At 39.2% G+C, this 12,134-nt stretch overlaps 2 protein-coding genes across 2 annotated transcripts; both read right to left on the bottom strand.

Annotated features, from left to right (window-relative positions):
- Nucleotides 1–245: 245 nt before the first annotated feature.
- On the bottom strand, nucleotides 246–2,149 carry LOC113751507 (vegetative cell wall protein gp1). Its single transcript, XM_027295537.1, has 2 exons — nucleotides 1,627–2,149; nucleotides 246–1,548 (listed from the first exon to the last, which is right to left on the bottom strand). Exons 1-2 carry the CDS (start codon nucleotides 1,799–1,801, stop codon nucleotides 518–520), a joined length of 1,206 nt encoding a protein of 401 aa, XP_027151338.1. The 5' UTR covers nucleotides 1,802–2,149; the 3' UTR covers nucleotides 246–517.
- A 2,684-nt stretch (nucleotides 2,150–4,833) lies between these two features.
- LOC113753770 (AUGMIN subunit 5) lies at nucleotides 4,834–11,801 on the bottom strand. Its single transcript, XM_027298010.1, has 10 exons — nucleotides 10,838–11,801; nucleotides 10,180–10,719; nucleotides 9,847–9,985; nucleotides 9,393–9,569; nucleotides 8,808–9,017; nucleotides 7,950–8,135; nucleotides 7,553–7,712; nucleotides 6,364–6,559; nucleotides 5,803–5,935; nucleotides 4,834–5,466 (listed from the first exon to the last, which is right to left on the bottom strand). Exons 1-10 carry the CDS (start codon nucleotides 11,395–11,397, stop codon nucleotides 5,338–5,340), a joined length of 2,430 nt encoding a protein of 809 aa, XP_027153811.1. The 5' UTR covers nucleotides 11,398–11,801; the 3' UTR covers nucleotides 4,834–5,337.
- Nucleotides 11,802–12,134: the final 333 nt, after the last annotated feature.

The following is a 12,134-nucleotide window of genomic DNA, read 5'->3' as shown; positions in this document are numbered from 1 at the left end:
ACATAAATTTTGTGTACAAAGAAACGCAGGGAGTATTTCAACAGCATTGCCCCTGGCATCAGTTTTCTGCCAAGTGATTATAGCAAGCTCGATACCATTTTGAACATGATTTCACGCAGAAAGTTTTGGAATTTCAGTCTTAGACATTAAAATTCACAGGGCCAATGTTTGGTACGTTAATCAGCTAGTATAATTCGCCTAGACATTCTGCACGATGCAAACTAAAATGGGAAAATACATACGTGTGCGATATTCTAGTGCAAACAGAAATCATCTTGAGTTCAGCAGCCAGGAACCAAGATAAAATCACCTCCCCCCCAGTTATCTAAAATCGTATACCTTTATTTTAGTTACAGTAGTCAGAGTTCATATAGAAACTGATGGCTTTATACATCTGCCCAACTAGGATTATCAGAACATCATTTTAACGTTGCAAAAGGGAAAGAAAACAAGTAAATATATAAGAACCCAAAAAAAAAAAAAAGAGGATGTAAAATTTCTGGTACATTTAGATTAATTAAGGAGAGCTTTTCTCTGAATCAGAAGATGAAGGGACTGCAGGAGGCACTCCAGGTCCAGGGAGGCCAGGAACTGGTTGGAATGGAAATGGAGGGAGAGGAAAGGATGGTGGTGACGGTGGTGGAGGAGAGGGAGTTGAACCTGGCAAAGGAACAAGCGGCGGAAATAGTGAACGTGGAGGTGCAGGAGGGGAAGGAAAAATGGGAGGGAATATGGAAGGTGGAGGTGTAGGAGGGGAAGGAAAAATGGGAGGGAATATGGACGGTGGAGGTGAAGGAAATATTGGGGGGAAAATTGAAGGTGGAGGTGATGGAATGACCGGAGGAAGTATTGAAGGTGGAGGCTGAAATGGATTCGGAATTGGAGGAAACAAGGAAGGTGGTGGGAGCAAGGGGTTTGGCGGTAATGGTATTGGGTTGAAAATACTCGGTTGAGCAACCTTTTCGTATGAGGATTCAGATGTTACTGGAGAGTTATTGGATATTGACGACTTTCCAGCTGGCACTGGGGTATTTGGTAGTCCGGGAAGAGGCGGCAGAGGAGGAAGTGTAGGCAAAGATGGCACGTTGGGTAGCTGTGGAAGAGGTGGAACATAATTCCCAACTACCGGAAGTGGATCTGATGTGGGTGGATCTTGAATTGGGGGAGAAAAGTTTGGATCATCGGGGTCTGAGATTGATGTCAACTTTGCAGTATTTGGCAGCTCATTTGATCTGCTAATGATTGGTTTTTGAACACATAGTGCTGGCTGATTAAGAGGCTTGAATGAGAAAAACCCGGCTGAGAAAATGTGTGTCCCGTCCTTTCTTGACTTGAGGTGGACTGAAGATGAAGTTGCAGTTGAGGCCACAGCACAGTAAGGTTCACTGCTACTTATCAGCTTGACAGAGCATCCTTTGATTTTCTTGACATGTTTGCTCACCGACAAAGGCAGATGTACTTTAAATTCTCCATGCTCGTTAGTCTTTGCTACTTCACGAAAACTTGGTTTTGAATTCTCATCTCCACATTCGACTGCAACAGATGCACCTGAGCAAAATTTTGACAATATCATCAGCAGTTCAATAATAAATAAGAACTTAGAGTTCAAGAAGTCGAAAAAGAAACCTGAAATGAAGTGGCTATCCTTTGAGAAACCTTGCTGGAAGCATGTGTCACAATAGACGGCGCCAACAACCACTGCAGATGGAAGCTTCTCTGGGGTTCTAGCCTCCGACGATACAAAACTGATGAAAAAGATTAATCTACACACCAGCGATAACCTCCGACGACCTAACAACATCCTTCAGAATTTCTAGTGTTTCTGAGCAACAGGGCTGATCAGATAGGTTTGTATAGAAGGGCTCAGGCTCTTCCTTTATGAAGTTCAGCCTAATCCGAGTGCTACACCTTGTATTCTTATATTTGTCTGAAATGAGAAACTGTGCCCTACCTTTAACTTTTATAGTACTAATTGAAAACCAACACGCATATTTATGCCATCATGTTGAAACCTGTGAACCACCTTCTTCAATCAGCAACTGGTTTTCCGAATACATACCATTGTACTCTTACAAAGAAGAAGCTTCGGGACTCAGCAGGCACAGAAAGCAAGAAAGAAAGTCATTGTCCAGATATGCAGTGTTGGCTTTTTAACTTGACTAATTTTATAGAGTTCTTGATGATTAGGAATGGCCACAGGGGAACAGTTAGGACCCAGTTGGTTCACGAGAGTCTAATAGCAGCCACGAAATTCATGGACTCTTTTATCACGTACCCAGTCTAACAACAACCATATGGGAAGAGGTGCTGCGTGCATGGCTCCTCTGTCCACACCTAGCAACTACCAAGTTAGCAACCACAAATGAACGGGCATGTTTTTCCGAGTTATAAAGGCGGCAACACATTCCTTCACTGTTGAAGATATGGTTTGATATAATTAGTACATTCATGTGAAAGATTTTGGACGTTTTGGTCGCAAAACTTTGAGCAGGTAAGAATGTCATGGAATGGAGCAATTTAGACCATGAATGATAGCATTCTTCTTGTGCACCTTTTCCTGCTGGCGAACCTGTTTCAACAAAAAAAAAAAGACTTCACCATTCTCTCAAGAAAGTCCAATTAAAACACATTCCTTAATTAGATGCAAGTTGTACAGACACAAAATGGAGGAGACGAATTTATTTTGTATACACAGTTTTTTGATATTACGCGAATGACAATTAAAATTCGACAAAAAAGCTAGCAGCATTAGTGACTCAGGTAGCTAGAATACATTCTTCTGCAGCTGATAGTCCTGCAATGATGTCAGTCTTTATCCTAGCCAGCAGGTGCTGTGGAATAGCACATATTTCTGGCTTTGTGTCATTGGCCAGGCCGAGATATGATTCGAACGTTGTACGTCAGTAGAAAGTGATGACGGTGAGAGAACTTCTAAAGGCTGGACTCTGGAGTTGATGGTTTTTGGTCATGGAGGGATTTACACCTTTTGTGGCATACTGGCATTCCTGGCGCTGGACTCCCAGTCACGGGTGGGTGTTAAACAGTTGGGGTGACGGTCACCATCATCTTCACGGGAGTTGTTTGTAAGCTCTTTTGGAGTTGGATGACAGCCGGGAGAGTCAAATATCGCTTTCTTTTCCTTTTTCTTTATTGTTTTTATTTGAAGATACAACAATTATTTTATTTTTTTCTTTTTGTAAGTAATTATTTCACATATTATTTTATTTGCATTATAAACACGTTTTTATATGCCAAATTATAATTTTTATTTCACATATATCATATCACAAAAAAATATATATTATAATAATTATTCTAAAAAAAAGACGTGATTATATAATAGGCTACCAGCCGATATTAGAAAGTTCGTCCTTTATTACAAAATTGGTTGATAATGCTTGGTATAATTCTTTTCTAGTAAAAATTTGGGTGAATTCCATCTATATCTAGTAGATCCATTGGTCCACATCATTATGGCGAATTTTTTTAATTCAAAATTCTTTCTCTTCCAATAAACATTTAACCATGGTTATATCCGTTAATATGAGCTTTTCATTTCTTTGTTTTGGTCCTTAAAATTGAAATTCCAATGACGGTTTCCAGAGTTAAACCCTTCTAATTTCCAGACCGAGCCAAAGCCAAAGCTACCACAGAACTTTTACCAAGACACGAGCAAGCATAAATCATTTGCATTTTGGGAAGCTTCTCCCCTTTGCATCAAATAAGCACCAAATTGAAACTTTTGAGATTAGTTCCACTTGCAACCTCCCATAGAGCATTGGAAAGCACCATCGAATTCCTCCCACAGGTCATTGGAAAGCACCCGTCGAATCCCGACAGATGTTGGTGCAAGTGAAAGGGACTTGCATTTCTTAATCATAAAGTCTCTGAGTTTGAAACTCATGAAAATGAAAAGAATGAGTTTTTTTTTTCTAACAAGAAGTCCAACTCAATTTCAACAAGATTAATTCGTTAATCATAAGGTCTCGAATTCGAATCTTCTAAAAATAAAAAAGACAATATTGGGAGAGTATCTCCCACGAGCGAGTCGACTCGATTCCAACAGAATTAGTCTCGGATCGTAAAACTAATGCAAATATATGTGGTTCATACCAAAAAAGAAAAAACACCATCGAATTCCTGTACTCAGAAGCTGTGGAAAGCTCCATCGAATTCCGGACTCAAACTTCCTGTGACTGTTAGTTGTCTTCTAGTGCCGTCTGGACCAAAACGGTTGATTTTAAAGGTCCATACGTCGTCGTGCACATGATATGCAAAAACCTAATCCCCGACTTGAAAATTCAAGCTGTTATTTACCGATACACATGCAATGAAAAATTTACATGGGACTGTTGATGATCTGTTGATCTTTCTCGTCTTGATGAGCCAGCGGGTTAAATAAAGATTTTAACTTTTAATCTTTACCGTACGTTTTACTATTGAAAAAGTATAGCGCCAAGGATGAAGCGATGAACGCATCTAAACGATGGCACAATCCATACTGTATGCTGGATGTGGCATCGATCTAAGGGCCCCCGGACAGTGAAATTTTTTTGACTCAATCAGATAGATAACTAAAGAGCCTTTACAACAATTTTTATTTTGAAAAAGACTTTTGGATTGCAGGCAGTTGTGGGCTGCACAGGCCTGATCTGTGGTTGGACGATTAATTTTCTTCAATAAAATACCATGTGTTATTGCGCGCCGCCTCTTCATTTTGCTGTAACCGTACATAGACAAAAGACGAGAGGCGGTTAAAAGTCATAACACGAGACACGTACAAACTTCTCTGCATGGGTGCATGGCAAAAGCTTAAAATATAGCACTGCGAGAAGTTCCAAAACGTCAAAGAAGAATTACATTGGAGCACATCCACGCTCAAGAAATTGACATTGGAGCAATTAGCAAATGAATCAGAAATCAACGATAACTCTTTATAGTTAGGCTTTAAAGCACACTGACTTGCGATATCAAGCCGCAACAAATTAGAATGTTGCCTAGGGGAGAAACCAGAAGAACTGCCAGGCCTAATATACAAAAGAGCCTTCCAGAGGAAGAATCATCTATACAGGGCAGCAAGGGAAATGAATTATAACAAATCTGAAAACAATAATGTCCCATAATCCAACTGCTTCTCAGCCTTAGGTTTTGGCTGTTCCAGTTTACCCTGTGTCATTTCCCTCTCTTGCCAACCATAAAAGGATTTTGCTCTTACAGTTGCTGCCATCCTCTGTTTTCCAGGTCTACAAGGACTTCTTAAACAGCATCAAGGAGGTGTTAATTTAATGTTATCCAAGTTTGCACGAAAATCTGAGAGATGCTGACCATACAAAAGATTTATTCATAAACCTTGTCATAAAATGCTAGAAGCTGCTTGACATGCTTATGCCAAACATCAACATTTTGGCCATCAACCGTAACCCAGTCAACAACAGTTGAAGCCGGTTGCTCCCACCATTCATCAAGCTGCAGGAAGTACAACAATAAGCTACTTGATAAGATAAAACAACTGGAATTTTGTAGAAGACCAGATCAATGGTGAACAAGAATGTCTTTGAATCAAAACAGAACCAGGAAATGAGGGGAGGGCGGGAACAGACATGGGCTCAACAATGACAATTACAACTACGTGATTCATCTATCTAGCAACAGCACAATTCAACTCATGGAATAAATAGTTCATTGCTTAAAGTACTTAAACGAAAGGTTAGAGCCAAGTTCTACTTAACACCTGCAAGTAATATATTACAATTAGAGATATCCAAAAAAAAGAAAATGATTCAAGAGGAGCAAAAAACTCACCAAGCCCCTGACATATGTGCAATCGTCAAGGCACTTTTGAGCATTTAAAACTGCATTCCTTAGTTCAGGTAACCACTTCTCTGTAATTGTTTTCTCTTGTTCAGAAGCCAAATTTAAACAGTAATTCGTTGTCCTTCAAAAGAATAAGAAAACCATCAGAGCCATGTTAGTGCCAAGTTCAGCAAGAAGAGACATGCAACAAAAGATTTTATGGCAAAGTGCTTGTCTTTTCTTTAATGTAAGCACTTTGGAAGCCAACATGTGCACTTAAATATTGTCCGTCTCCAGGATGCATAAGAGGATAATAAAGCACAAAATGGCTTTCCATACACTCCTTGCATGGCACTTAGTGCATTGTTTGCAATGCACACCATGCTTGTTTAAAAGATAAGGGGAAAAATGTTACAAACCAATATCTTACAGAATAATTGAGCAAAATAGTTCATGAAGATTCTGGAGGAACTAAATTCCATTTAATGTCTAGAACTAATAATCATGGATATATTACCAACTGAAAATTGGCATTCCATAACATCTAGAAACAATTAGAACTAGCTCTACCTTTCATATTCTTGTTGTACCCGGTGGGCATGATGTAACAACGCATGACCACTCTCAACAAGATCCCTTCTTTTATGAACCAAATTGATGGCATTTGCTAACTCTTCCAATACACTAGCCTCAGAGCCCCGGAGCTTCAAGCAAAACTCCATAGATTCCAAAATTGAAGCTAAGCTTGCATCTGGACCTTCCAAACCTAACAGTAAAGTCTGAGTCAGTCTGCATGCAGCACTAACAGAACTAAAATTACCAATCTGTGCAAATTCTGATCAAACAATCAGCACTAAAGTAAATTCCATGAGTGACCTAGAATGATAAACCAACTTGGACATATATCAACGAACAAGACCTTAAATACTGAAAAGATTCTTATTTATCAAGCACTCCTTCAGCAGAATATATTATTTTCATGAAATTTGCAAAGATTATAAATTCAGATTTTTGTTGCATGCAGGGAATTTTCAGCAAAATAGGACTAAATTCACTACAAGAATGATAAAAGTGAAAAAAAAAGGAGTGAGTCAAAAAAGTGCTTCCTTGTAATTCCACCAGCAGCCGGCCACAAACTACGTCAAGTCTGATGAATATAATCATTATTAACAACTGAGCCCCTTCAGAAACACAATATCTCAGCATTTACACAAAATTTCAGGTAAAGAATGAACAGTTTTCTGCCATAAAACATACCTTATGAACATAGAAAAGTTAACCTCATTGAAGCGAGACAGAAACTTCATAATTAATCTTCCCTATTTATTTGACAAAAAAAAAATCCTCCCTATTTATCAATTCACACCTTTCCCATCACATATAACACTTACAGACTCAGAAAAATCAGAAATTTAACTCTTAGACTATTCATAGTAAGAAATAATTCAGTCACTGGATTCCTAATCCTGGACTACGACCATAGGAGGACAATTTATTTCAGACCTTTGATATCCATCCATAGTTCAACTTCACAAACTTAGCACAAAAGCCTTAAGCCATATAATTGTGGACTACAGGAGGCAAAATATATCAATTTTGCAATAGGTTCTCCTAATACTAGCATCTTGACAAGACGCTTGTTAAACAGTGAAGAAATGGCATACAAAAAGATGCTGATTAGTGGTCAAAATCCAGCAAGGATATAAAACGTGGCAATGACACATTGAAACGCATTTATCTAAGGAATGAAAAATTTCACCAGCAGGATACTGTAGGGCGGCAGAAATGCGGCATATGGATGGAATTGCTGATGGATCTCTTGCACCAGCTCTGGCTGTCAAAAGAGCAGCGTTCTTTTCAGCAGCAGCAACTGCTTCAGGTCCAGTTAATCCATTAGCAGACATCGACTCCAAGAGTGCCTTCTCAGAAAGAAAAAGGGACAAGTTAAAAATAGACGATGCAACTACGAAAAGCAAAATAGTAATATATTTTTGCAACTGCCAAAAATAATTACTAAAAATGGTTTTACAAGAGGCATCAAGAAGATGGAACTTTTCTTCATGCAATTACTAGTTATTCAATTTCAACCAAAAAAAGGAATACTAGTCATTCAATTTCAACTAAAAAAAGGAATACTAGTTATTCAAATTCCATACCTGCTGGGTAGATGGAAGCATGTAAAGGCTGTTATCAGGAGTTCGATAAAATGCTGAAACTTCACTCTCAATGAGATCTTTTGCATTGTTTGATATGTCCAAGACTACATTACATGCAGGGATTATGGTGCTTGATGCATATTCCCGTGCAGCTAATGGTTGCTGACCCCAGAAAGCAGCAGCATCCTAGAATGTTAAAAAACAAATCATGTAAAAATAAGATATCTTGCAGTGAGTGAAACTAAAATCACTTTACTGCAAATGTAATGGGTGACTGCAGTGTCTGAAGAACATCAACTACAAAAGCTATTAGAATATTAGGTATCCTAATTTCAGCAATACCAGGGGAAAGCCCCTCTGGCCAAATCATGTGCATGAATACGTCACTGCCAACAAGAGCTAAACCTATATTGCCAGGTGTTGTTCAATTATTTGTCAGGATATTCGCATCTTCAATTTTACGGAATACAAATTGGACTGTAATGGCATAGACAAGATATAGGGCTTATCCTATATTGATCATCAACACCCAATTTTAGCTTCTGATTATAAAAAGCTACTTTTTTCTGTTCTCAAGTGCTTTTCAAAATCTGCTTTTATCTTTTTTGGAGCAACAAAGCTGAAAATCAGAATCAGCATAAGGGTATTTTTGGATTCTGATTCTCCTTTTCAGAACAAACAGAACCAATTCAGAACAAGCCCATAATTTCTTTTACAGTGTAAAATTGTAAAAGTTGATCTACATCTAGACAATGGATGCAGAGCCAGAAATTGTCATGCCTCTATATAATTAATGCCATCAGGTTCTCTTAATCAATGTAGAGAGAGAGAGAGAGAGAGAGAGCACAGTAAGCCTACCATGTTTGCCTTAAGTAATGCAGTGTATATGGATTCAAGTTCAGATCTGCGGGCATCAAATTCTTCAATTTTTTTCCACTTCTTTCTCAAAGAATCTTCAGCTTCTTTCCTCTCTGCACATAATTTATTCAGACGCTGTACTTCGGACATCAATGTATTGAGGCTAGCCCTTGATCCAGCAGCTTCTCTTTCCTTAGCCCAAACTTCCAGCTGTGGACAAAAAGGAGAAAAGCTGAGAAGCATGCACAAATTAGCAACAAACTGAAATTACTGCTTGTCGCAGATAATGTCAACCAAAATATATTTAAAAAAGTAAATAGAACCAAAGTGCAAGCAGCCCAACTAGACAATCTGTTAATCACTAGATACCCAAAAGAAGGAAAGGGAAAAAAAACAAAAAAGGTGATTGTGAGGAAATGCTAGTGGTCTGTCACACTCTGCTAAAATGCTAAATCATAAAACCAAATTTACAGCTTCAGTTTCATTTGCACACCATCACTGTGTTAAGGTGGTATCCAAGAAATGTTTTAAAAGATCACGCATAGCTCATGAACTTTTAGATAAAGCTATACAGCAGCATTCTACCTCAAGTTGCCTTAGGCTGCTCATATTTTGTGAAGTTGCACCAATGGTGAGTGAATGTGAAGAAACTGCATCAACAGTTCCATGCAGACGTTTTAAAAGTTGTTGGCTCATGTTTCTAGCTTCAGAGGCTTTGTTCAGTGCATCTTCAGTGGCCACAAATTGCTGGACATGTGCTTTCTGTAGAAAGTAGACAATGTAAGAAAGATTTGAACAACTATCTATGGAAACAGTGGACATCTTGATCAACATAAAAAGAAGTCATGATCCATAAGAGCCGCAATACAGTGAGAAAAGAAGAATGTTCAATCACAATGCTTCAGATAAATAAACATTTAAATGATACCAAGTTGGCAAACCACCAAAATCAACTTCAAGAGAAAGGATGGACATCAGTGTTATAACAAAAAGAAAATTATTTTAAGATGAAATGAAATTTTCAACAGTGAGGGAATACCTGTCTCTCAAGAAGTTGATTTTGAGAACCCCTCGAGGGCGCATCAACCCCCAACTTCCCATTGCCATAAAACTGACACTGGAACGGTGAGTTTACATCAGAAGAAGTTTCCATTACTCTGTCATTCTCATATTTATACCTAGCGGGAATGGAAAATACGTTCAGAGCAGTTATAGATAAAAGCAGAAATCAGCTAAGAGATAATTCATACGTAAAACTATTATACACATACCCCAGACTCAGCTTACATCATTACCAAGCAACAATATGAGGAATTAAGGGTTATACATCTAGAAAGCAGCAGGAAAAGGAAAGTAAAAATGATAGAGCTACCTTAATGATTCTGCATCAGCTCTAACATCAATCTTTTCTATTTCTCTACTAATGATAGACTTCAACCTCTGAGTGTACGTAGTGATTGCCTGGAGCAACTGAGGAGGATTTTTTAGGCAATTCACAATTACAACTCTGACCTCATCAGCTACCTCACCATCAACGTCAATGCATAACTTAGCAGCTTCAAACTGAGGGTTTAAATGGATACCACTTCCTTCATAAGCGGGAAAAGAGTTGCTAATCCTTTCAGCAACCTGCTTAGCAAGAGATTCACATGCCTTCCGTATATTTCTTTCCCAGGTTGTCTCGATAAGAATGACGTCGTCCACAGATTTAGAGCCTCTAACATTTGAGTAATCAGCATCTTTCTCAGACTTTGATTGGAAACTGGTCACTACTTCAACAGAGTCGACACTTGACCTCTGCACATCCCTTGCTTGGTTAACATAGTACCGCAGTCGCTTGTGGTATTCCGCAAAAATTTTGGTTGCTTCATCACATTGCTGATCATAAGCCTCCAACATTACTTGTTTGTGCCTACACCAAGTACAGTAAATGCACTAATCATTAGGGAGAGGAAGATATTCTCCAACATCGTCAAAGACCAATATGGCAATCTGCAAGCAATATAGCGTCAATGGGATCAAGAAAAAACCTGTAATTAGCCCTCTCCTCCAACATGCGCTTCCGTTCAACCTCCTCTCTGGAAACCTCCAGCATCCTGGCTTTCAACTCCTTGCGCTGCCGCCTCACAATCTGCCTCAGCCTTTCCACCTCCTTTTCGGCCAATTCCCTCTCCTGTAAAGCGACGTCTCTGCTACTCTCCTTCTCCAATCCCAAAATGGAACTGTCCTTGCCGGCCGGCATCCCCACTTTGTCCTTTCTCCTCCTCGTTGTCCCCCTACTGCTCCTCCCCAAATCACCACTTCCGGCGACAGCATCATTCTCGCCGGCACTGCTGGCGGTACCACCGTGAACAAGAATATTTCGACGAATGTTATCAACGGTTTTCTCGGATTTCACCCTCTTGAGTAGGAAATTCCAAACGGGTATCATATTACCCCTGCAAATCTTACGGAGCGAATCGGGGGTGGGAGTAGAGGAGGCGGGTTTGGCGGAGGAACTATAGGGGCCGAGAGGTCGGTAACCCATTTCCTTCTGAAGCCAATCGAGAATTGCCTCCGGCTGAGCCGCGGAGCTGGTTGAGGCCTGCATTTTCAAAAATTCTAGGGTTTCCGAAATTTCAATTAACTTTTAACGAGAGGAACCTTTCTTCAAGTAAAAAATGCAGCTCAAATCATATTCCCAGAAATGGAACCAGAAAAAAAAAAAAAAAAAGCAAAGGAAAAGGGATTTTGAGGAAGGAGGTTGGAATGGAAAGGGGAAGATAGGGGCAAGCAGATCTGCCAAGTGCCAAATTAATGGAGGAATTTTTGCATTCGGCCGGCGAACGTTGGATGATTTTACAGTCTACTACTACAGCTAAGCTACTCTACAAACCCACTGGTGGAGAGATCCGGACGTATAGAATACAGTAAAACTATGTATCTGATTATGTACAGACCGGACTGGAAGACTGGAAGGGTTGGGATCGGAAAAAGCCTGGAAATGTTTAAAATTAAAAAGGTCCCGCCGTTGTTTGGACGGCAAGGCTAGGCTGAAGCTGAACAGAATGCGTACCAAACTACCGAAGTAGTAATTATTAGTAAAACATTAAAAATGAATACCCAATCTCGGAATGCTTCGAGCCTCTTTTTTTTTTTTTTTCTCTATATTTCTCTATTCAGAATGACTGTTGGATTTTAAAAATAAAATGACCATTTTAGTCCCTTAATTTTAAATTTGTGGCAATTTGATGCTTTGTGTTTCGTCATCTACGATTTAATCCCCGATCTCTGTATGATCAATTGGAGAACTAAAAAATACTAATTATTTTGGTCCCTTATTCTTAT

Source organism: Coffea eugenioides, chromosome 11, assembly GCF_003713205.1.
Source record: "Coffea eugenioides isolate CCC68of chromosome 11, Ceug_1.0, whole genome shotgun sequence".
NCBI classification, from domain to species: Eukaryota; Viridiplantae; Streptophyta; class Magnoliopsida; order Gentianales; family Rubiaceae; genus Coffea; species Coffea eugenioides.
This window is presented reverse-complemented; position numbering and strand designations above follow the sequence as displayed.

Bases quoted from the DNA above. Each gene is read 5' to 3' on its own strand.
- LOC113753770 (XM_027298010.1), bottom strand. From the start codon at position 11,397: ATGCAGGCCTCAACCAGCTCCGCGGCTCAGCCGGAGGCAATTCTCGAT. The intron at 9,018-9,392 runs GTAGAATGCTGC...TTTTGTCCACAG, and splicing joins GCAGCCTAAGGCAACTTGAG to CTGGAAGTTTGGGCTAAGGA. The intron at 7,713-7,949 runs GTATGGAATTTG...CTTTCTGAGAAG, and splicing joins TGCTTCCATCTACCCAGCAG to GCACTCTTGGAGTCGATGTC.
- LOC113751507 (XM_027295537.1), bottom strand. From the start codon at position 1,801: ATGTTGTTAGGTCGTCGGAGGTTATCGCTGGTGTGTAGATTAATCTTT. The intron at 1,549-1,626 runs GTTTCTTTTTCG...AATTTTGCTCAG, and splicing joins GGATAGCCACTTCATTTCAG to GTGCATCTGTTGCAGTCGAA.